The 24,163-nt window shown below is 52.8% G+C and overlaps 1 protein-coding gene across 1 annotated transcript in view; it reads right to left on the reverse strand.

Annotated features, from left to right (window-relative positions):
• The window catches only part of ERBB2 (erb-b2 receptor tyrosine kinase 2), a 28,783-nt gene that overhangs the window by 2,610 nt on the left and 2,010 nt on the right, over nucleotides 1–24,163 (reverse strand). The window contains exons 2-23 of the mRNA XM_066364284.1: nucleotides 18,250–18,401; nucleotides 17,153–17,366; nucleotides 15,854–15,988; nucleotides 15,491–15,559; nucleotides 15,188–15,303; nucleotides 14,918–15,059; nucleotides 14,216–14,335; nucleotides 13,764–13,890; nucleotides 9,657–9,730; nucleotides 9,475–9,565; nucleotides 9,044–9,243; nucleotides 8,546–8,678; nucleotides 8,372–8,462; nucleotides 7,519–7,679; nucleotides 3,451–3,498; nucleotides 2,012–2,150; nucleotides 1,802–1,924; nucleotides 1,416–1,514; nucleotides 952–1,137; nucleotides 687–842; nucleotides 503–578; nucleotides 50–196 (exon numbers count right to left, since the gene is read on the reverse strand). Coding sequence (XP_066220381.1) covers nucleotides 50–196; nucleotides 503–578; nucleotides 687–842; nucleotides 952–1,137; nucleotides 1,416–1,514; nucleotides 1,802–1,924; nucleotides 2,012–2,150; nucleotides 3,451–3,498; nucleotides 7,519–7,679; nucleotides 8,372–8,462; nucleotides 8,546–8,678; nucleotides 9,044–9,243; nucleotides 9,475–9,565; nucleotides 9,657–9,730; nucleotides 13,764–13,890; nucleotides 14,216–14,335; nucleotides 14,918–15,059; nucleotides 15,188–15,303; nucleotides 15,491–15,559; nucleotides 15,854–15,988; nucleotides 17,153–17,366; nucleotides 18,250–18,401 — 2,799 coding nt within the window. The remainder of the gene's footprint in view (nucleotides 1–49; nucleotides 197–502; nucleotides 579–686; nucleotides 843–951; nucleotides 1,138–1,415; nucleotides 1,515–1,801; nucleotides 1,925–2,011; nucleotides 2,151–3,450; nucleotides 3,499–7,518; nucleotides 7,680–8,371; nucleotides 8,463–8,545; nucleotides 8,679–9,043; nucleotides 9,244–9,474; nucleotides 9,566–9,656; nucleotides 9,731–13,763; nucleotides 13,891–14,215; nucleotides 14,336–14,917; nucleotides 15,060–15,187; nucleotides 15,304–15,490; nucleotides 15,560–15,853; nucleotides 15,989–17,152; nucleotides 17,367–18,249; nucleotides 18,402–24,163) is intronic.

The following is a 24,163-nucleotide window of genomic DNA, read 5'->3' on the forward strand; positions in this document are numbered from 1 at the left end:
CCCAGGACCTCCCACCCCTCCAAGCAGCCAGCACAGCTCAACCACACACATTTGACCATGATCATGTAGACATCGATGGTGCAGATGGGGGGCTGAGGCAGTCGTTCCCCCTTCTCCAGCAGGTCAGGGATCTCCCGGGCTGGGATCCCATCGTAAGGTTTGGCCCCAAAAGTCATCAGCTCCCATACAGTCACACCTGGGGCAGAAACAGGGTTGAGATGGAGGCAACACAGCTTTAGGGTACAAGCCCCAGAGGCTCTGTCCGAGAGCCTGGCATCATGGGGCAGCGAGGGGAGGTGTGTGCCGCTAACGGGCAGGAACTACCTTTAGTCTTTCCCCAATCCCTGGAGCATGTACAGAGCCTGGCAGATGAAGACTGGCAGCCACTCCCTTCCATCCCACATTTATGTTGAAGTATCTCCATCCGTTCTCCTCCTTTCACCTACACCCCCACCATGGACAGGACCGCGAGGAGTCCTGTCCCCACCTCCCCACCATGTACCGTAGCTCCACACATCACTTTGGTGGGTGAACCGTCGGCGGAGAATGGACTCCAACGCCATCCACTTGATGGGCACCTGGGAGAGCAGAGAAGACCTTGAACTAGGTGTGTCAGGGGATGGCCACTCTCGGAGTTCTCCCGGGGCCCAGACCCCACCTCGCCTCTCTCCGCTCCCTCCTCTAACCTTGCCCCCATCCGCGTGGTACTCCGTCTCATCAATGTCCAGGAGCCGAGCCAGCCCAAAATCTGTGATCTTGACATGGTTGGGACTCTTGACCAGCACGTTCCGGGCAGCTAGGTCCCTGTGCACAAGCCGCACGTCCTCCAGGTAGCTCATGCCCTGGGATTGGAGGCATCCTTGTTGATCGTGCTCTGGCCACACTCGCCCAGGACGGAGACAGGCTTGCTCCCAAAGGCACCCATAGAGCCCAGCCCTCCGCAGTGCATACCTTGGCAATCTGTACACACCAGTTCAGCAGGTCCTGGGAGCCCAGGCGCCCCCGGTGTTCCCGGACATGGTCTAGGAGGCAGCCATAGGGCATAAGCTGTGTCACCAGCTGCACCGTGGAGGTCAGGCAGATGCCCAGGAGGCGTGACACATACGGGGAGCCCACACCAGCCATCACATATGCTTCCTGGGGGCAAGGGGACACACTCAGAGGGTGTGGGAGACCACAAACCCCAACCGCCACCTGCCCCTCCTAAGGGCCAACGTGTGCCTGGGGACCCTCACTGGATCCAGCCCTATCCAACACAAACCAGAGCCAGAGCCTACAGACTGGGGAGGTTAGAGGTGGAGGTTTGGGAATAACACAAAGTATCTCCTCAAATTCCAGTGAAGAGGGAGCCTAGAGCCCAGACCTGTAACCAGGGGTCCCTGCTGTGTTCCTGGCTGGAGGGTGGAGGAGCTTACATCCAAGATTTCTTTGTTGGCTTTGGGAGATGTGTTTTCCCTCAACACTTTGATGGCCACTGGTATTTTCACATTCTCCCCATCGGGGATCCAGATGCCCTGGGTAGAAGAAGGAAGACATGAGCAGGAGACAGGCCGACCAGATCAAAACGCAGCCATCCAGAAAGTCACTGCTTGTGTTCCCCACCCTTGAGCCAACCGCACAGTTTAGCAACAACCTCACTGTGTAGCCCTACTACCTTTCCCCTTGTTCTAGCCTCTGTAACGACCCTACCAAATGTCAGTACCCCCAGCTCTGGGCTGCCTTCCCCAGCCCCAGCAGAACCCTTGGCCACACACGGACACATCCTCTGGGACCACCCGCCCCGTTTGGCCCCTTTCCTGACCTTGTAGACTGTGCCAAAAGCTCCGGATCCAAGCACCTTCACCTTCCTCAGCTCCGTCTCTTTGAGGATTCGCATCTGAGCCTGGTTGGGCATTGCTCCACTAGGTGTCAGCGGCTCCACCAGCTGGGGAGAGGGGGTGAACCTGCGTCAGTGCCTGGGGGGTTGGGCTGTCGCCCCCAGGCAGGTGGGGAAGCCCTCCGACCGCCTCACCTCGGTTTCCTGCAGCAGCCTCCGCATCGTGTACTTCCGGATCTTCTGCCGCCGCCTCCTGATTAGGATACCGAGCACTGTCCCCATAACCATGAACAGCAGAATGCCCACCACAGCGGCGATGATGGATGTCACCGGGCTGCAGACGGGAGCCAAGGTCAGGGACTGGGGACCAGTCTTGGGTGGAAGGTATGGAGGGGCCCCATGGAGAGGCATGAAGGTCACTGGCGTTTGGAAAGGAAATGTGGAAGGGTGACCCATAGGCTTCTGTCCCCTCTTTGCTCTTTTAAAACCTCCCTTGGCTCACTACTGCCTCCAGGATCAAGTCCAAACTCCTTGCTGGGCATTCAAAGCTCTCTCTAACCACATCTCCAAATTTTCTGTGCTCCTACCCATGGCTCTAGCCCAGGATTCTCAAACTTCCTGACAGAAATCACCAACAAGCTTGTGAAAACGCACACGTCTGGAGCCCCACCCCGAAAGGTTCTGACTGTGGTGATGGGGTGGGGCCCAGGAATGTGCCCCCATTGATTCTGATGTTCTAGCCAAATCGTCACCCACAGGTCGTGATTTTCCACACCTCTCTGTTACCTCTGCCTAGACCACCACTTCTCCATGGGATCACCTTTCAAGACTCATCCTGGAATAGATGGCATGCTGCGTGTTGACACTGACTACATCATGATCCTCCTTGACCCCTCCCTTGCTTAGCCAAGGGCTGGCACATTGCAGACCTCTAATGAATGCTTGTTTCACGGATAAATGATTGCCTAGGACATACTCCAATGCTTTTCTCCCCAAAGCTCCCCACTGCCCAGAAGCCAAGTCCAGCCCTGTGGCCTGGTGGTGTGGGAGGGCCAGTGATCCCAAGACCCAGCCCGAACCTGACTCAGACTTCACACTTACTCCCTTCTCTGTGCTTACTTAACAGTGCCTCACACCAGAACCCTCAAGCACACGTGTCCTAGATTTTTCCAACCTTCTCCCACGCCACCACTTGGTTGCCTTCCTCCTTATGCAAATGACATACCTGCCCCTCATGAGGCCTGGCTCAAATGCCACCTCCTCCTTGAAGCCTCCCTTCACCCCATTAAGAATTCATCATTCCCTTCTGTGCTGTAGCCGCAACTTTCTTCTCAATCTGCCTGGAGTCCCAGGGGATTGAATGCTGCCTGTGTCCCTTACGAGACATCTAGCTACGCAAGGGCAGGAGATGCTGGGTATCTTTGCCATCATGTCCTGTGCCTACCCCACAGGCATCCTGAGCGGTTCCTCTATCCACCACTTGTTGAAGCGAATTGGAAGGAGAATCAACAGTAGAAGAATGGGCAGAGAAGGGACACGTGTCATGGAAGGAGACCCCTCCCCTTTGGCAGTGGCCACCCAGGGGCCAGTGGGGAGCGAAGGGCAGTGTGGGGCATGTTCTGGGGCAAGCTGACCTGGCTCTCTGCTCGGCTGGGCAGCCCTTGTCATCCAGGTCCACGCAGCTGCAGGAGAGAGAGTCCTGTCAACAAGGCTGGGAACCAGCTCCTGGGCGCACGCCAGCCTCACAGCAACCCCGGAGAGGTAGGTGTGGCTATGTTATTATCCCCATCTGACAAAGGCAGAAACTGGGCTCAAGGTCACCAGTGATCTTTCCCCCACCCCACAAGAGAATCCCTTCTAGCCTGCAACCCCACGCCCTCTGCTGCCTTGCATCTCCCTGTGGTGTGCCCCGTGGGGGCACTCAAGGGAGCACCGAGTCCAGAAGCTTGGCCCTTTCCCTCCGCGGAAGAAAGCCAGGGTAGTAACGGCACGACTACTGCAGAGGACAGTTGGCAACACCCTATGAAATAATGTCTGTGACACAGCAGTTCCTCTCTCAGGATGTACCCTAAAATGCCAACTCTAGGGGGCATGTATAAGATGCCCACTTATACATGGATTTCAAGTGCAATAAACTGCAAAAAAAAAAAGAGAGAGAGAGAGAAAAGAAACACACTCAACCTCTATCCCTTAAACAAGGCCATGGTTGACTAATACTACATCCAGCTTTCCCCCTGTGGTCTCTGCCCGTGCTGCAGTGGCCCGTGCTGCAGTGGCCTGGACAAGCCCCAGCTACATGCGGTTGTGGACTTTGGACAGAGGCAATGCCAGGAAAACTGGAAAGCAGGGCATCCCTGGCCTTCCTGAAGAGCAGAAACTAGTGGCTGGGGACAGTCTGTGCGTGGAGTGCTCAGGTGCCTTCACCTGAGTGCGAGCCTGCCTCCCTCTGGACCCGAGATGTCTGACAGGCAGCCCTGTGACACCAAGATAAGTAATCCTATCTATGTCAATATTCTGCAGGACATGTGGCGACATGGGATATTGACAACATTTACTGTATATTGACCAGGTTCCAGAACTGCTAATAAATTCATTCTACATATCCCTTAAAAAAATAATAATAATACATCCACAGTTAAAAGAAAACTAGGAGGTAAAGAAAAAATGAAAACAAAACTAGGAGGTAGATCCACGTGCATTCACAAGGAAGGACTTCCAAGACAGAGTGGCAGAGGGGTGGGGAGGGCACAAAGTGCAGAACAACACCCGAGCATGATCCCGTTCACAATAACAGATGCACACACAAACCAAAACTGAGGCCCTGGCTGCGGAGCTCAGTTGGTTAGAACGTTGTCTCGACGCCAAGGTTGCAGGTTTGATCCCTGCTCAGGGGACATACATATAAGAACCAACCAATGAAGGCATAAATAAGTGGAACAACAAATTGTCTCTCCCTCTCTCTCTCCCTCCCTCCCCCTCTTTCTAAAAATCAATAAATAAATTTAAAAATTAAAAAGATTTTTTAAAAAAACAAAAACGGCCCAAAACTGATTATGAGTTGAACTCTATGAAACTGCTGTTTACTGACCATTTTTTAAAATGTTTATTTACTCATTTTAGAGAGGAAAGAGAGTGAGAAAGAGAGAGAAAGAGAAAGAGAGAGAGAGAGAGAGAGAGAGAGAGAGAGAGAGAAAGGGGGAAGGAGCAGGAAGCATTAACTCCCATATGTGCCTTGACCAGACAAGTGCAGGGTTTTGAACCAGTGACCTCAGTGTTCCAGGTCGATGCTTTATCCACTGCGCCACCACAGGTCAGGCCAAGCTGGTGAGCTTTTTGGTCAAACCAGATAAGCCCACGCTCAAACTGGCGACCTCGGGGTCTTGAACCTGGGCCCTCCACATCCCAGTCCAATGCTCTATCCACTGCGCCACCACCTGGTTAGGCTCTTGAGCTTTTTTTTTTTTTTTTTTTTACAGAGGCAGAGATAGACAGGGATAGACAGACAGGAACGGAGAGAGATGAGAAGCATCAATCATTAGTTTTTCATTGCGTGTTGCGACTTCTTAGTTGTTCATTGATTGCTTTCTCATATGTGCCTGACCGCGGGCCTTCAGCAGACCGAGTAACCCCTTGCTGGAGCCAGCAACCTTAGGTCCAAGCTGGTGAGCTTTTTGCTCAAGCCAGATAAGCCCGCACTCAAGCTGGTGACCTCGGGGTCTTGAACCTGGGTCCTTCTGCATCCCAGTCCGACGCTTTATCCACTGCGCCACCACCTGGTCAGGCTTGACCATTTTTTGATCTACATAAACAACAATCTCAAATGACTCAACCTAATATAAATGTAGTATGTTTATGTGAATGTGTAGAAAAGCCTGGAAGGGTGCACACACCAGAGTGAATTTAGTGGTTCTCCCCAGGGAGGGGCGGGGAACAAAAGGGCACGTTTGCTTTACAATATTTATACTTTCATATTGCTGAAAGTGTTTATCACAAGGATGTATTCACCTATCTCATGTATAATTAAAGACAACTGTTTGAAAAAAATAGAAAGAATACTGGTAGATCACCGTGTTAGGACATGAAAAAAACATTTCAAGACTCTGTTGCCTGACCAGGCGGTGGCGCAGTGGATAGAGCGTCGGACTGGGATATGGAGGACCCAGGTTCAAGACCCCGAGGTCTCCAGCTTGAGCGTGGGCTCATCTGGTTTGAGCAAAAGCTCACCAGCTTGGACCCAAGGTCGCTGGCTCAAGCAAGGGGTTACTCGGTCTGCTGAAGGCCCATGGTCAAGGCACATATGAGAAAGCAATCAATGAATAACTAAGGTGTTGCAACGAAAAACTGATGATTGATGCTTCACATCTCTCTGCTCCTGTCTGTCTGTCCCTATCTATCCCTCTCTCTGACTCTCTCTCTGTAATAAAAAAAAAATAAAAAAAAAATTAAAACATCAATCAATGAACAATTAAGGAGCCACAACAAAGAACTAATGTTTCTCATCTCTCTCCCTTCCTGTCTGTCTGCCCCTATCTGTCCCTCTCTCAGACTCTCTCTGTCTCTGTCACAAAAAAAACCCCAAAAAACAAAAAACTGGAGAATGATAATATATACTGCTCACAAAAATTAGGGGATATTTCAAAATGAAGTGATAAATATCCCCTAATTTTTGTGAGCAGTGTATATATTAACACATATATTACATGTTATAATGTTAGAATACAGATAAAAACTGGAAAGGATAACATGTTATAATAAGATATATGTAAGCATGTGCACAGATAAAACAAGAAAAATATGACATTATTAACAGTGAGGATAGAACTGCTAAACATTAATTAATATATATATTCTTTTTTTTTTAAAGGAAAAATGAGAAGCATCAACTTATAGTTGTATCACTTTAGTTGTTCATTGATTGTTTCTCATCTGTGCCTTGACTGGGGGAGGGGGAGCTCCAGCTGAGCCAGTGACCCCTTGCTCAAGCCAAAGACCCTGTGCTCAAGCTGGATGAGCCCATCCGTGCTCAAGCTGGTGACCTCAGGGTTCCAAACCTGGGACCTCAGCATCCCAAGTCAATGCTCTATCTATCCACTGCACCACCACCGGTCAGGCTGTATTTTATGCTTTAATAAAAAAATGTTTTTGGCCCTGGCCGGTTGGCTCAGCGGTAGAGCGTCGGCCTGGCGTGCGGGGGATCCGGGTTCGATTCCCGGCCAGGGCACATAGGAGAAGCGCCCATTTGCTTCTCCACCCCCCCCCTCCTTCCTCTCTGTCTCTCTCTTCCCCTCCCGCAGCCAAGGCTCCATTGGAGCAAAGATGGCCTGGGCGCTGGGGATGGCTCCTTGGCCTCTGCCCCAGGTGCTAGAGTGGCTCTGGTCGTGGCAGAGCGACGCCCCAGAGGGGCAGAGCATCACCCCCTGGTGGGCAGAGCTTCGCCCCTGGTGGGCGTGCCGGGTGGATCCCGGTCAGGCGCAAGCGGGAGTCTGTCTGACTGTCTCTCCCCGTTTCCAGCTTCAGAAAAAAAAAAATACAAAAATACAAAAAAAAATTTTTTTTAACATCTTCCTTTTGTGATCAGACAAAAAAGGATGAAAAATTAAGTCTCAGGGTAAGCAAAGGCAGAGTTGACCCCCCTTTATAATGCCGCAGAGAGGCTCCCGGAACAAAGCCCTCGTTTTCGCAGAAAAGGCCCTCAGACTCACGAGTGGGTGCAGTTGATGGGGCATGGCTGGCACGTGCCCTCCTCATCTGGGAACTTCCAGATGGGCATGAAGGAAAGGTCAGGTTTCACACCACTGGGGCATCGAGCCACACAGAAGGGGGAGTCCTTGTAGTGAGCGCAGGCCACACACTGGTCAGCCTCCTGGGAAGAGAGGAAGGGTTTGTGGGGGGCTGGCAGCAGGATCCGGCCCCTGGGTCCCCTTCAAGCTTCCCACTGCACTCAGCAGTACTTTTCACGCTGTTCCTGAGCCACCTAGACCCGCTGTGTCTACTGCCCCCGCTCTCCACCCAGGTCCCCCCACCACTGCAAAGCCTCATCCCTGGTCTGGGGGCTTCAGATGAAGACCTGGAAGTCTAGGAAGGGAGTTCACTACTTACAGTATAACAGCGAGTCATAATAACTCACCTGTAGAAAGTCTTTCCCATGCTCACACACTGTGCCAAACCCCAGTTTACGTTAATTCTTACTACACCCTCATGAGGCAGGTACTTAGATAGTATGCTATTCATTTTACAAACAAGCTTGACAGTAGGCATGGATTTGAATCCAAGTAGTCTGATGCTGAACCCCACGAGTCTAACCACCTTGGCACAGCCACAGCCAAGAGGCTTCCCAGGGCTGCTGCACAGTGTGAAGGGCCTCAGGGTCCACTCCACAACCCAGGCCCCAGCATCGGAGCTGTCTTGCACCTCCTGCGGCCCCACCTCCTGCGTTCAGGTCTGAGCTCAGGGCTCTTCCCACGTGTTTCACCGGATCTGGCCAGGTCCCCGGCAATCCACCCCAACCCAGCCTTGCTTCCCTCCACCCCAGCTCTGAGCCCACCAGCAACTTACCGATCCTAAGCAGGTCACTGTACCATTCTGGGGCTGACACTCGGGGTGGCACGGCAGACAGTACCTATCCCTCACATACTCCCTGGGGAGCCTGTCAGAAGGGAGGGCTGGTTAGGGGGTCTGGAAGGAGCCCCTGTGCACCCCTCCGGCCGCCGCCTACTCTGCCCCACATACCCCTGCAGGACTCGGCACTCCTCCACGCACTCCTGGCCCCGAAGGAACTGGCTGCAGTTAACGCACTGGGTGGGCCCTGGGCCCCAGCAGTGCCCGTGGGCGCACAGCGGGTAGCAGGCCAGGCCCTCACCCACTGCAGTGAGAAGGAAGAGGTCAGAAGGGACTCTTAGGGAATGCTCAGGTCTACGTGAAGCAGGGAGGAGGCTGTGGGGAGGGTTCTAGGTTGGAGGGAGGGGACTAGGGCCTGAACAACGCAGGGAGCAAAGAGTTCTAAGGTTCCAGGGACAGAGACAAAAGGGAAGGAAGGGATGCCAAGGCAGCAAGGCAGGACTCAGCTAGAAGTCATGCCAAGAGGTCAGGCCAGCCAGAGTTGTGTCAAGAATGGTGCACGAGGGACAAGCGTGCAAGTCCCAGACTGCTGGGACTGCTGTTGGGAGAGGGCACGGGACCTCCTGCATGCTGGCAGACGGGAGCGGGCAGCACTGGGCTCCGTCTTACCACACTGGTCGTCGGGCCGGTTGGCACTGTGCAGCAGGGCCTGGTGAGGGTTTCGAAAGAGCTGGTCCCAGGGCACCGTGTGTACAAAGCAGAGGTGGATGTTGTGGTGGACAAGGGCCAGCCCACTGCCCAGTTCCCGCAGCGAGCGCAGCCCCAGCCATCTGATGCCCAGGCCTTGCAGGGCCAGCGAGTAGGCTCCACTGTGGGAGAGGAGTGCTCAGCTGCAGGGTGGGCCGCACATTACTGACCCCTCCCTGGTCAGACAAGGGCTGCCTTCACCCTCCTCCTGTCCCCGGCACACTGTGTAAGCTCCCATAGAAACGCTGCTGCTGGAGGCCCTGGGTGACAGGGAACACGAGGACCCACCACGCCCAAAGCCCAAAGCTTCTCCCAGGCCTCCCCCAGCCGGGCACTCTACTCCAGGTGCTCACTCATGCAGGACTCGTCCCCGGATTACTCGCAGGTTCTGGAAGACGCTGAGGTCAGGCAGGCTGTCTGGCCACGCCGAGATGTACAGGTAGCCTGCAGGCACAGGGTGAGGAGGCTAGAGAGCGGGAACAGGATGAGGACCACCCCGAGCCCCTTCAGATCAGGATGCAGAGGCAGAGCCCACCTGTGATCTCCTCCAAGGTCTCAAACACTCTGAGTTGCGCAGGCTGTAGGGGTGCTGTGCTGGAGGCTGGGTCCCTAGAAGAGGAGAGGAGTCAGCAAGGCGAGGAAGAGGGTGAGCGCGACCCCCAGGACCGGCCCTGCCACCCTCCACACCCTCCCCTCTATTAATAATTTCACTTAAACCCTTCCCTCAGCCCGCCTGTTCCCACCCTGAGCTCAAAGCCCACGCCCTAGTTTGGCAGGATTATCAAAACAGTATTAATATCCTTTGATCTAGAAGTTCCTCTAGGAATGTGGCCTGGAGACACTGCCCTGAGGCACGTACAAGGCAGAACTGTAAGAGCGAAAACTGGAAACCACCTAAACACCCATCAGTGAATAGGGAGCTGTTAAATATAACCCTGATCTGTCCAGACTACAGACAAAGAGCTAACATCCAGGAGCACTTAGTATGTGCCAGGTGCTCTTCCAACAGCTTAAGCATGTTAACTCACTCAAACTTTATAACCACTTTATGAGGTTAGAATAATGTTCTAATTTTTTTTATTGATTTTAGAGACCGAGAAAGGCAGACAGAGAGAGAGAGAAACATCTATTGGTTTTTTTTTTAAATGTATTGAGTTTTTAAATTTATTTATTTATTTATTTATTTAGTGACAGTGACAGTCAGAGAGAGGGACAGACAGAAAGGGAGAGAGATGAGAAGCATCAATTCTTCGTTGCAGCACCTTAGTTGTTAGTTGATTGCTTTCTCATATGTGCCTTGACCGGGAGTGGGGGGGCGAGATGGCTACAGCAGACTCAGTGACCCCTTGCTCGAGCCAGCGACCTTGGGCTCAAGCTGGTGAGCTTTGCTCAAACCAGATGAGCCCACGCTCTAGCTGGCGAGCTAGGGGTCTCGAACCTGGGTCCTCCACATCCCAGTCCGCTGCTCTGTCCACTGTGCCACCGCCTGGTCAGGCGAGAAACATCTATTTGTTATTCTACTTAATTATGCATTCATTGGTTGGGTCTTATATGTACCCTGATTGAGGATCAAACCTGCAACCTTGGCTGACACTCTAAACAACAGAGCACCCAGCCTGGGCCAAGGTTGACACTGCATTTTATATTTCTGTATTTTTTTTTTTCTGAAGCCGGAAACAGGCAGAGACAGTCAGACAGACTCCCGCATGCGCCTGACCGGGATCCACCCGGCACGCCCACCAGGGGTGAGGCTCTGCCCACCAGGGGGCGATGCTCTGCCCCTCCGGGGCCTCGCTCTGTTGCAACCAGAGCCACTCTAGCGCCTGGGGCAGAGGCTGAGGAGCCATCCCCAGCGCCCGGGCCATCTTTGCTCCAGTGGAGCCTTGGCTGTGGGGAAGAGAGAGACAGAGAGGAAGGAGAGGGGGGCGCTGGAGAAGCAGATGGGTGCTTCTCCTGTGTGCCCTGGCCGGGAATCGAACCCGGGACTTCTGCACGCCAGGCCGACGCTCTACCACTGAGCCAACCGGCCAGGGCTATTTTTAAAATTATTTCTTTATTTATTTTTAGTGAGAGAAGGGGAGGCAGAGAGCTGGGATCCACCTGGAAAGCCCCCTAGGGGGTGATACTCTGCCCATATGAGGCCCTTGCTCTGTTGCTCAGCAACCAAGTCTTTTTTTTTTTTTTAAAGCACCTGAGGCAGAGGCCATGAAGCCATCCTCAGCACCTGAGGCCAACTCACTGAAACCAATTGAACCATGGCTGCAGGACCGGAAGAGAGAGAAGAGAGAGAGCAAAGGGGAAAGGGTGGAGAAGCAGATGGTCGCTTCTCCTGTGTGCCCTGGCCGGGAATCGAACCGGGACATCTACACGCCAGCTGATGTTCTACCACTGAGCCAACCAACCAAGGCTAGACTACATTTTAAAGATGAGGAAACTAAGGCACAGTAAGGTCACATGACCAGTAAGTGGTAGAGCCAGGTTTCAAACCCAGGCAGTCTGGCTTCCTCCTGCTCTACAGCACTTGAAAGAATGAGGTAGAGGCCCTGGCCGGTTGGCTCACTAGTAGAGCGTCGGCCTGGCGTGCGGAAATCCCGGGTTCGATTCCCGGCCAGGGCACACAGGAGAGGCGCCCATCTGCTTCTCCACCCCTCCCCCTCTCCTTCCTCTCTGTCTCTCTCTTCCCCTCCCGCAGCCAAGGCTCCATTGGAGCAAAGTTGGCTCGGGAGCTGGGGATGGCTCCATGGTCTCTGCCTCAGGCGCTAGAATGGCTCTGGTTGCAACAGAGCAACGCCCCGGATGGGCAGAGCATCGCCCCCTGGTGGGCGTGCCAGGTGGATCCCGGAGGTCGGGCGCATGCGGGAGTCTGACTGCCTCCCTGTTTCCAGCTTCAGAAAAATACCAAAATAATAATAATAATAATAAGAATAATAAGAATAATAAAATAATAAAAAAAATAAGGCCTGACCTGTAGTGGCGCAGTGGATAAAACGTCAACCTGGAAATGCTGAGGTCACCAGTTCGAAACTCTGGGCTTGTCTGGTCAAGGCACATATGGGAGTTGATGCTTCTAGCTCCTCCCCCCTTCTCTCTCTCTGTCTCTCCTCTCTCTCTCTCTCTCTCTCTCTCTCTCTCCCTCTCCTCTTTAAAATGAATAAAATTTAAAAATTTAAAAAATAAAAAAAAATTAAAAAAAATAAAAAATAAAAAAAGAATGAGGTAGAGCCATCACCATCAGCTTCCCAAAGGGACAGACAATACTCCCAGTATGCTCCCATTTACATAAACCAACCTTCCCAGCAGAATTACTAAAACTACGTTTCCCTGTGCCTGTCAGTGTGCGTATAAATGGTCTGGAAGAAGACACACGGCCTGTTAACAGTGGTCTCCTCTGGAAAGGGGAGTAAACATGGAAGAAGTATTGAAAGGAATTTTCTTTTTACTGAACTATAACTCACATACAGTAAAATGCACAGATTTTTACTATGTAGTTTTACAAGCTTTGACAAAAGCTCCACCACCCCAATCAATATACAGAACATTCCCATCATCCCCAAAGTTTCCTGTGTCACCACCTTCCAGTCCCCCCATCCCAGGGCAGCCACTGTTCTGACTGCTGTCACTAGGGTGGTTATGTTGGTCTAGAGCAGGGGTAGTCAACCTTTTTATACCTACCGCCCACTTTTGTCTTTATTTTTTTCTATTTTTTAAATATTTTACTTTTATTGAATCCAGAGAGAGGAAGGGGGGCAAGGGGGAGACAGAAGCATCAATCTGTTTCTGTATGTGCCCCGGCCAAGGACCAAACCAGCCACCTCTGCATTGCAAGACAATGCTCCAGCCAAGCGAGCCATCCAGCCAGGGCTCTACCGCCCACTTTTGTATCTCTGTTAGTAGTAAAATTTTCTAACCGCCCACCGGTTTCACAGTAATGGTGATTTATAAAGTAGGGAAGTAACTTTACTTTATAAAATTTATAAAGCAGAGTTACAGCAAGTTAAAGCATATAATAATAATTACTTACCAAGTACTTTATGTTGGAATTTCGCTAAGTTTGGCAGAATAAATCTTTATAAAACAACTTACTATAGTTAAATCTATCTTTTTATTTATACTTTGGTTGCTTCGCTACCGCCCACCATGAAAGCTGGAACGCCCACTAGTGAGCCATAGGGACCAGGTTGACCACCACTGCTCTAGAGCTTCACCTAAAAGGAATCAGACAGTGTGGACTCTTGTCTGACTTATTTTACTTAACAAAATGTTTTTACGACTCAGGTATGTGTATCAGTTTGTTTCTTTTTGTTGCTGAGAATTTCATTGTATTGATAGACCGTATATTCCTTCAACTGTTGATACACATTTGTGTTATTTCCAGTTTGGAACTATTATGAATAAAGCTACTACTATTAACTTAATCTGGATAGCTTGACCTCCATACACATACATATTCACAGATAAATGTCATTTATGGAAATAACCATCCCTTCCAGAAGTCTCTGCTTCCTCTGGCCTCCCACCTGCTTCCTCTGAATTCTTGCCCCCCCCTCCAAGATGCTGCCACTTCTGGGTCTTCAGGAATCAGCAACTGCCCTGATAATTATCTTAGACCATTGTGCCCACCCTTAACTCTGAATATCCTTACCCCTCAAAACTCTCTGGCAGAAATGCCAGGCTCCCAAAGATCTTCTTGCAGCCGGCAAACTCCTGGATATTGGCACTGGTGACTGCCCGCACCTCCCGCAGGTGTTCCATGCCCAGACCATAGCACACTGTGGGGAGTGGGGCAAGTGGGGGAGGGGCCACCGCAGCCCCTGCACCGGGACCGACCAGCCCCTACACGGTTCTCCAGGAACTCATACTCCTGGGTCCTGTCCACAGTCCCCTCCAAGGGCCACATGCCCCCTCACCGCACTAGCAAGAGACGGGGGAACCTGGGAGACCGATCTGGGGAGGGACAGGGGCACAGTCAGTGGGAGACAAGGACTGAGTCCCAGCAGGGTCTGAGGAGTGGTGGGGCTGCGGGCTAGGCCTAGGCCAGGCTGGGTGTGCAGAGGAACAGGAACTGGAGCCTGGTCCGGCAGGGTGGAGCCGTACCTCGGGCGCAGGGCTTGCTGCACTTCTCACACCGCTGCGTTCCGTCCTCAGCTGTCACCTCTTGGTTGTTTGGGGGACAGACCAAGGTGCAGGATCCCACATCCGTTGACAGGTAGTTGTCTGAGGAGACCAGGATCGTGTGTCTGCATGCCCCAACCCTTCACGCCCCACCATGACTAGGGCCACTATGACCAGGTAATATAATAAGAATGACATCAACTAGTACTGAAATGCCCCTACAATAGGTCTGAGCATTTAACGTTCATTTACTCCTTACAACAGAATTATGTGCTGGTTTTCTCTTTGCCAAGGGGAAACCAAAACACAATTTTATGTAAATTACCCAAGGTCATTGTGCTAGTGAGTGGAGGAGCCAAGATTTGAACTCATTCAAACTTTATAACCACCTTATGAGGCTGGGACTATTATTGACCCATCATAGAGATCAGGGAACTGAGACACAGTAAGGTCATATGACCCATTAGTGGTAGAGCCAGGCAGTCTAGCTCCTAGGCCTGGGCCCTTAGCTTCTACTCTTTGCTGCTGCCATGTGCTCCAACCCTGTTAGAAGAACGGCAGCTCGACGGGAACCGTTATGACCAGCTCTCCAAAGCCAAGGATAGGCAACACTCACAGTATGCCCCCGTTTACATAAACCTCCCCAGCAAAATTACTAATACTATGTTTCTCCCTGCTACTCACAGGGACAGGTGGTCACACAGCTGGCACCAAAGGTGTAACGGCCCTCAGGGTTTGGCATGGACTCAAAGGTATCCGTATTGTAGGTGACCAGGGCTGGGCAGTGCAGCTCACAGATGCCGCTGTGGTTGAAGTGGAGGCAGGCCTGGGGGAAGAGGAAGCTGATGGTCACTGAGCTGCTTTTCCCTGAAAACATGCCAGGGGCAACCGGGCAGTACCAGGAGGGGTGCCCTTCCCTTGCTCCCCGAGGGGTGGGATGCAGTGGGCACATACCAGGCAATCAGAGTGCTTGGGGCCCGTGCAGCCGGCAGCACACTGCTCGTGGCAGCAGTCGGTGGGCAGCGGGCCCTTGCAGCGGGCACACCCACCAGCACACACAGTTTGAGTCACTGTCAGGCAAAGGGCAGGATGAGGGCTGGGTGGCTGCCCGGGCACCAGACCCTCACCGGCATCACCTTCTGGGGAAGATGCCCTGCCCCAGGGAACACACTGGAGGCCTGGTAATCCGCCCCTCCCACGGGACCTTCATTCCACCCAGCCCTGCCCCCCCAGATTCTGTGCCTCCCTAACACTCACAGCTCTGACAATCCTTGGAACTCTCTCCCCAGCAGCGGGAGGCTTTACAAGCTGCAGAACAGGGCTGGCCTGGGGAGAGGACAGAGGGACAGTGAGCGAGGCGGAGACCGGGGCAGAACACACAGTGAGGGTGAGACCCAGGCAAGCAAAGGGCACTCCAAAAACAAGAGACACGCAGAGAGAAACAAGAAACAGGGAGACGGGCCAGAGGGCCAGAGATGAAGAGACAGAGAGATGGCAGGAGGGCCCAAGAAAGGAAATGGGTGCTGTAAATGCAGGGGCGGGGGGGGGCGGTAAGCAGGAGCTTGGGGAGGGGGCTGTCTGAGGAAGAAGAGGCTGCAGGCAGGGAAGCGCATGGCTTACAGGCCCGGGACCGGTTGGTGTCTATCAGCATGAGGGCCAGCTGGTTTTTCTTGTGGAAGATGTCCTTCCACAAAATCGTGTCCTGGTGGCAGAGCTGGGGGTTCCGCTGGATCAAGACCCCTCCTTTCAGGATCTCTGTGGGATAGGCAATAAGCAGGGGCTTTGTTCCTATCTGTCTGTCAAATCCTGCTCCACCCACCTTCTAAAAGAGCAGCAGGCTCCTTAAACACACCCCTGGCTCCCCAGAGAACAGAGAAGACACTTTTAGCATCTTTTAGCCCTACCAATATCACCCCCCCACACACACATACATGAACCACTGAGGTCCCGCAAGGAGTGAGTTGTCCGTGTCGGTCCAGATGCCCCCGTCACTCTCCTCTCCTCCCACCTCTCCTAGGTGCACACTGAGTGTTGGTTGAAAGAGAGACTCTGGAGTCTGAAACCCAGCCTCACCACCAACTAGCTGTGTAACCTTGAGCAAGTCGCTTATCCTCTGCAAACCTATTTTCTCATCTGTGAAATGAGGATAACATGAAGGCTTCCCCTGCAAGATTATATAGCATGACTCAAATAGAATCAGGCACAAAAAGCCCCTGGCACACAGGGTTGGGGACACTGTCGGCCCCAGGGCAACCACGTACAGTTACACGGGCTGTTCACTGCACATGTGTTCTCCGCCAAGGAAGTGGGCAAAACCCTCCAGCATGCTAATTATCAAACTGTGTGGGCTGGAACAAGCTGTGACTTCCTGGGAAGAAGGGAATCTTTTTTAAATCCTTACAAGGGCACCTTTCCTAGCTCCACCTGCGTCCATCCAGAAGGGATGCAAGTTCTTTTTTTTTTTTTTGTATTTTTCTGAAGTTGGAAACGGGGAGGCAGTCAGACAGGCTCCCGCATGCACCCTACCAGGATCCACCCAGCACGCCCACCAGGGGGCGATGCTCTGCCCATCTGGGTCGTTGCTCTGTTGCAACCAGAGCCATTCTAGTGCCTGAGGCAGAAGCCACAGAGCCATCCTCAGCACCCGGGCCAACTTTGCTCCAATGGAGCCTTGGCTGCGGGAGGGGAAGAGAGACAGAGAGGAAGGAGAGGGGGAGGGGTGGAGAAGCAGATGGGCGCTTCTCCTGTGTGCCCTGGCCGGGAATCGAACCCGGGACTCCTGCACGCCAGGCTGACGCTCTACTACTGAGCCAACTGGCCAGGGAGGATGCAAGTTCTAATTCACACAAAGCCTGCCCATGGCTAGCAGTGGCCCTGGTCCATTCTCAATAACCAGGTTTCAAGGATAATGATGACCACCTGTGAGGCTTCGCAGCTGCAGCTCCCGCAGCCCTCCTGGGGCAGCCCCTGCAAGGTGGGTGGTACTGTCCAGCGGGTCTCCATTGTCCAGCACGGCCAAGGCATAGTTGTCCTCGAAGAGCTGGGTGCCTCGTATGATTCGCAGCCTCTGCAGTGGGACCTGCCTCACCTGGTTGTGAGCGAAGAGCACGTAACCCTGCACTTCCTGGATGTCCTGGGAGGGCACAGGGTAGGGCGGGGCTGAGGCAGGCCTGGGTCCTAGAACATTACCCGCCTCCAAGGGCTCCCCGGGGTTACTCAGTGCTTGGGGATTTGGGGCAAGGCCCCCATCCACTGAGCAGTCCTGCTCTTTCCTGTGTAAAATGAAAATCAAGGCCACTCCCCACCTCCCCGAACCAAAATCCTGTCTGATCAAGAATGGTAACGGTGGGGGGAACACTCTGTAAGCTGTAAGCAAATGCCTCACCCTCTCTGCATCTCAGATTCTTTATCTGTAAAAGGAAAGGCCTGGACCAGATGACATCTGAGCATTGCCTACGTGACCCCACTCCAGGGCGCCATGGAAACGGCCCAGAAGCGTTGTTTCCATTCTCTCCGGCTCCTGGCTCATGACCCTTTCACATACATTTCCCATTTTATCTTCAAAATGGGTCCCCTCGGGAAGGTAAAGCATGGCTATTGCTCCCAGTATGCAGATGAGGAAGCTGAGACCCAGTGAAGCCAAAAACCTAGTCTACATTCACATGGCTGTGAGTGGCAGAACTGGAACCCGTATCTCCCACCAGCTTTCTCACTGCTCCGAGTGGGAGAGGGACAGTGGCTGGGCGGTTGGACGGGGAGGTGATCATGCTGGCAAGAAAGCAAAAATTTAGCCAAGGAACAGATGCATTCCACCTATAGATATCCACGGCCAACTACACCGTAGAGAGGGAATCAACTGGTCTTGCACTGAAAAGGATAGGGGTTAAACATCAGAAAGGACTTCTGGTTGGAAAACCACGAGAGAGGAAATATTGGCCCCTTCTACCACCCACCTAGAAGCAGAGGGCTCAGCCCAGCTGAAGGCAGGGACCAGCTGGGCTGCCCATGGCTCTCACCTCTAGGAAAAAGAGGCTGGCATTGGCCGGCAGGTAGGTGAGCTCCAGGTTACCCTGCACCACCTGACAGCCTTGGTAGAGGTGGCGGAGCATGTCCAGGTGGGTCTCGGGACTGGCTGGGAGCTGCAGCTTCATGTCTGTGCCGGTGCACACTGGCAGGAAGGGGGAGAGGGTCAGCGGGCGCTGTCCAGGGGGTTTCTCCCTGCCCCCCCTCCGCCCCACTGCCTCCTCCACACTCCCTCCCCAGAGTCATGCTGTCTTGGACAGCAAGGACCCCTCCTCCCGTGTCCCTTGCACACAGAAGGTGCAACAACAAAACAAAGGTTACAGGTTTGGAGAGAAGGAAACCAGGGGAGAGGCTCCTTCTGACTCGACTGTCCTGAGCATCCGTCCTGAGCCTCCGGAGGGGCCCTGCTGCGCCAGCCCTGGGGAGCCTGCCCGCCCAGTCCAGGGGGTTGGCTAACAAAGAAAGCCTCTCTTTGTCCCGAAGCCACAACGGAGGGCCAAGGGGTAAAAAATCCCCCAAGTGAGGTGATGATGAATCACGAACCCTGTGGATACCCCCTGTCCCTCTCCCAAGAAAACAAACTCGGGGTATTCTCCCCACCCCATTCCAACACCACCCACGTGCCAACCTCCTGGCAACAGATACCCACCCCCGCAATGCCACCCAGAAAGTGAGGAAGCAGGGTCAGCTGGAGTCATAGCAGGGGCATGAAGCCCACTGGGGGCCAGGCCACTGCAGGGACCTCTGGAATTCCCCCAGGCAGAGACAAGGAGCGTCAGACCCCACTACGGGCATCTGGACCCAGCCTGCAGATCCCGGGCCAGAATGATGCCTACTCCAAAGGTTCCTACTCTGGTACCTCACCCTTGCCACCTCCTCAGGGCAAGACTCCAGAAGCAGCTGGCAGAATTTATGCCACGAAACTCTTGCCACAAGAGCACTACGTCAGCCCTGTGCTACCTGCCCAGTGCCAACGACCAGCCTAGGGACATCAAGATGAACTGCCTGCCCCCTGGCCCACCTGGACCCCAGCTGGGTGTGCCTGGGACCAGAAGTTCCCATAAAGTCCAGAAATATAGATGGGGTAAATTACCCCTGGTAAGGGGGCACTGGGGGCAGCAGCTGGCACAATGCCTGCAACGCCTGCCAGCAGGGGGAGATTAAAGTGTCTAGTTGAACTCGTTTTTCTGCTCTGGTGAGAAGATGAATCACCTGGTGCGTCTTGCCCAGGAGGAGGGGGGCGGAGGGCACCCCCAGGTACACAGGCTCACAGGTGCCTGAGCCTGAGCTGCCTGGATTCTTCTTGGTCCCCAGTCCACCTCCCACTGACTATGTGCAGACTCAGGGGGAAGCACAGTGGCTGACCTCACGTCTGACACCAGGGTTCCTGCTCTCCCAGCAAATTGGAGCTGGAGGTCAAATCCCCAGAAGGTGCATAATAAAGATACCGCAGGACTCCAGAAAGCTGGGGAAAGGCTTGTGGGGCAAGCTGCCACCTCCCCTCCCCCCAGCCCTGCTTCGTGGGCCTCCTAGTAACACCCAGAGTGGTCTCTCTGTTCCCAGCCCTTTGGGCAGATAGGAAGGAAGCAAACAGGGAGAAAAGGGAGGGCCCAGAAATAGAATCAAGGGTCCCTCCCCCCAAGACTCCCAAAAGAAACAGGAGCCGGGGGTGGCAGGCCAGGCCCAAAATAACGCCTGCTGCCAGGCCCTCCCCCGGCCTGGGCAGCTTCAGCTGCTTTGTAGGCACAGCTGTCTCCAGGCCAGACCCCAAGGCCCTGGCCCAAGCCCGGGAAAGGGACCAGCAGAGCTGGGGCAGGGGCTGTCTCCACCCCCTGCAGCCCTGTGCTGCTTCCAACGGACACCAGCTGTGGCAGCCAAGCAGTAGGAAAACAACAACAATGGAACAGTGCGGGCAGCTGCGTGAACTGAGGGCCTACTGTGTGCTCAGCAGGCACTCTGGGTGGAGCTCCATGACATTCTGCAGAGGCGGGGACTGAGACCTCTATTTTGCAAAGAAGGAAGTGAGGCTGACAGGGGTTTTTCTCTCAACTTGATAAAGCCTATAAGAAGCAGGATTAGAACTTGTCTGTCCGACTTCAGGTTCCAAATTTCTTCCACCAGGCCTAACTGCACACACACATTCACCCCACACCCCACACAAACTTAAACACAGCCCGACTCTACTGATGCCACCGAAAAACATTACAAACACTGGGCAGGGCAGAGGCTGGGCTGGGCAGGGGAAGCAGAAAGAGTAGGAGCCCTGCCCCGCTAGTGCATTTGTCTGTGGCCCATTTAAGTCTTAAGACTTTTTTTTGTTTTGTTTTTTTAAATATTTATTATTTATTTATTAATTTTACAGAGGGGGAGAGAGAGAGAGAGAGAGAGGGAGAGGGAGATGGGGAGGAGCAGGAAGCATCAACTCCCATATGTGCTTTGACCACACAGTGCAGGGTTTCGAACCGGTGACCTCAGCGTTCCACGTCCACACTTTATCCACTGCGCCACCACAGGTCAGGCTTAAGACGTTTTAAGTGTTTAAAATAGGTGGCAAGATTGGTGCCCTGAGCCCTGGCTGGATAGCTCTGTTGGTTATAGCATCATGCCCAGAAGCACAGAGGTCACTGGTTCTATTCCTGGTCAGGGCACATACAAGAACAGATCGATGTTCCCATCTCTCTCTCTCTCTCTCTAACATCACTAAAAAAAGAAAAAGAAATGCCTGACCAGGCCGTGGCGCAGTGGATAGAGCGTTGGGCTGGGATGTGGAGGACCCAGGTTCGAGACCCTGAGGTCGCCAGCTTGAGCGTGGGCTCATCTGGTTTGAGCAAAGCTCACCAACTTGGACCCAAGGTCGCTGGCTTGAGCAAGGGACTCGGTCTGCTGTAGCCCCACGGTTAAGGCACATATGAGAAAGCAATCAACGAACAACTAAGGTGTCGCAACGAAAAACTGATGATTGATGCTTCTCATCTCTCTCTGTTCCTATCTGTCTGTCCCTCTCTCTGACTCTCTGTCTCTGAAAAAAAAAGAAATAAAGAAATTGGTGCCCTGAGACCCAGTCTCAGTGAGATGAAGGCTTGTGGGCTAATCTCACACCAACCTGACATGAAGCCAAAAAGACCTTTTTAAAAATATTTTATTTTATTGATTAGAGAGAAAAGGGGGGAGGGAGGGAGAAAAGGAGGGAGGGAGGGAGGGAGGGAGAGAGAGAGAGAGAGAGAGAGAGAGATAGAGAGAGAGAGAGAGAGATTTGTTGTTCTACTTATCTATGCATTCATTGCTTGACTCTTGTATGTGCCCTGACCAGGGATGGAACCTGCAACCTGGGTATATCCTGAAGATGCTCCAACCAACTGAGCTACCTAGCCAGGGCCAGAAGGCCTTCTTGATACCTCCCTTGCTTCCACCCCCCCTTCATCATGACCCTCCCTCCATACCTCCTCTACTCCCCAACCTCCTCACCAGTCCCCACCTTTGGTCCCATATCCACCCGCCCCGTTGATTTTCTTGGGCAGGTAGAAAGTCGTGTTCCATACAGGGGAGCCTTTTGTTTCCAGGACGCCTGCCCCTTAGGAGCTACAGTTAGAACCGGGCACACAGTGAGCATTGGGTGTTTGCTGGATGGATGAAAGAATGAATGAAGTCCAATCAAGAGTCTCCAAACCAAAAAGGTGTAGTTGAGGTCACGGTGTCCATCCCACTGCTGAGAAGCTGGACACAGTCCCTATTTCATGTCCCTCCAACTATCCTTCAGTGGTCAGGATTTGGTCCCAGCTCTGGGGGTGCTCTCAAATGGGTCTTTTCAAACCCCCCCCCCCCCCAGCTTTCAGGCCCAGCTGTTTCTCTTGCTCACCAGTATGAAAGCCAATACTTCCTTTGGTTTCCATGAACACCACCTGCATCCCCAAAGCTCACCTCCCAGACTCAAGCAACCACACACTTGTTGTATCAGGCAGATGGGGGCCTAGGCTCAGGATCAGACCAGAACCCTACTGGGCCTCTCACTGTGACACGGAGCAAGTCCCGGACTCCAGGGTACCAGGGTAAAGGCCAAAGCACCTCTATGCCCAGCAGTGTTTGTCACTTAGTAGGTACTCAATGAATATTTACCGACCTGAACTTGGCTACCAGGAGGGAATAATAAAATAGTAACAACTCTTCCTCTCCGTAGAGAAGTTAAATGACATAATGAATCAAAAAGTAGTCTGTAAACATGACAAGGCTTTGTAAACAGAGCTGGGGCAACACAAACATTGACTAGAGCTCTCCTACTCCTTGAGAAAGAGCACACCCCTCCCCCTACTTCCACTCTCTTCTGGTAGATGGGAAAGGTGGCCTAGCAAAAGATGGAGGTGCCACCGCCGAGGGGCTTCCCACAGGCAGAAAGCAGGGCTCTCTTTTCAGATCATTCCAGCAGCCAGCGGCAAGCACAAATACCTGGGCCTACACCAGCTGCATACCCCCCACACTACTCCTCTTGCTTCCAATCCAGCTGACTCCTTCCCCACAGCCCTGCAGTTTCCCACTGGCTATATCACCCCACTCCCTCCCTCAGTCCCCTGCCATGCCAGGAGGACCCAGGAAGGCAGACACAAGGTGGACAGGGAGAGATGACTCCCAAGCCAAGAGGGGATCAGAGGTGTGTGGTGGGGTGCCCAGCGCAGCCCCTTCTTATACCCTAGATAGGGAAGGGCATTCACCTGAACAACAGAGGAGCGTCTCTACCCTAGTCTGGCCACCTGGCTGCCCCTGAGGCTTTGCTCGGCCCATTCCTATTAAGTGGAATGAGACTGATCAACTCCTAATACCTCCTTATTAGAGTCCAAAAGTGCCCTGGACATTATTGGGCGGCTGGGAAACCTTGGATAAGGCGCTTCATTTCTTTGAACTTCAGTTTTCTTCCCTGTGCAGCTACTTCACAGGTTGTTGCAGAGATGAGAATGGAACTGTCTCTGGATGAGGACCCAGCACACAGGAAGCAGGCTGTACAGTTTTTTAAAGTTAAGGCAAAGGAAGTTCATATAGTAGGAGTATGGGTGATTCCCAACCAAGAGAAAAGAAAAAGTGCTTTGTATTTGGAATGCTACGTATTTTCTCTTTCTGCATTTGATCCTACCCATTCAATTGCTTTCTTTCTTTTTTTTTTTTTTTTTTTACAGATTCAGAGAGGCAGAGAGAGGGATAGATAGGGACAGACAGATAAGAACAGAGAGAGATGAGAAGCATCAATCATCAGTTTTTTGTTGTGACACCTTAGTTGTTCATTGATTGCTTTCTCATATGTGCCTTGACCATGGGCCTTCAGCAGACCGAGTAACCCCTTGCTCAAGCCAGCGAGCAACCTTAGGTCCAAGCTGGTGAGCTTTGCTCAAACCAGATGAGCTCGCGCTCAAGCTGGAGACCTCGGGGTCTCGAACCTGGGTCCTCCGCATCCCAGTCTGACGCTCTATCCACTGCGCCACCGCCACCGCCTGGTCAGGCCAACTGCTTTCTTATGAATATTAAAATGAGGTTAGTTTCTCTAAGTCTAGTAAAAAGAAGGAAGGGGAGTGTTGGGAGAATCATGCAGGAATTAAATGTGAGCTCTGCAAGATAATAAAGATGTGTTTGCTGCACTTTTACAAAACCTGGACCTGTACGAGAGTATCTTAGCAAAATCCTGGGTCTTCCCCCCTCCCCCTCCTCCCACATTCCTATCTCAGCCTTCAGTTCTGGGATGTCATGGAGGTGGCTAGATGCAGCTGGGTGGGGTACTGCCATTTTCACCATTCTCTGTGCAACACACACACACATCTCTCTCTGCACCCAGCAGAGCAGGTTGAGGAGTGAGGAAAACCCAAGGAGACCTGGTCATCAGAGAACAGACCCCTGCCCCTCAGATCCCAGCAAAGCAGCAAGCCAGCC

The sequence above is a fragment of the Saccopteryx leptura genome, chromosome 2 (genome assembly GCF_036850995.1).
Source record: "Saccopteryx leptura isolate mSacLep1 chromosome 2, mSacLep1_pri_phased_curated, whole genome shotgun sequence".
In the NCBI taxonomy this organism is placed as follows: Eukaryota; Metazoa; Chordata; class Mammalia; order Chiroptera; family Emballonuridae; genus Saccopteryx; species Saccopteryx leptura.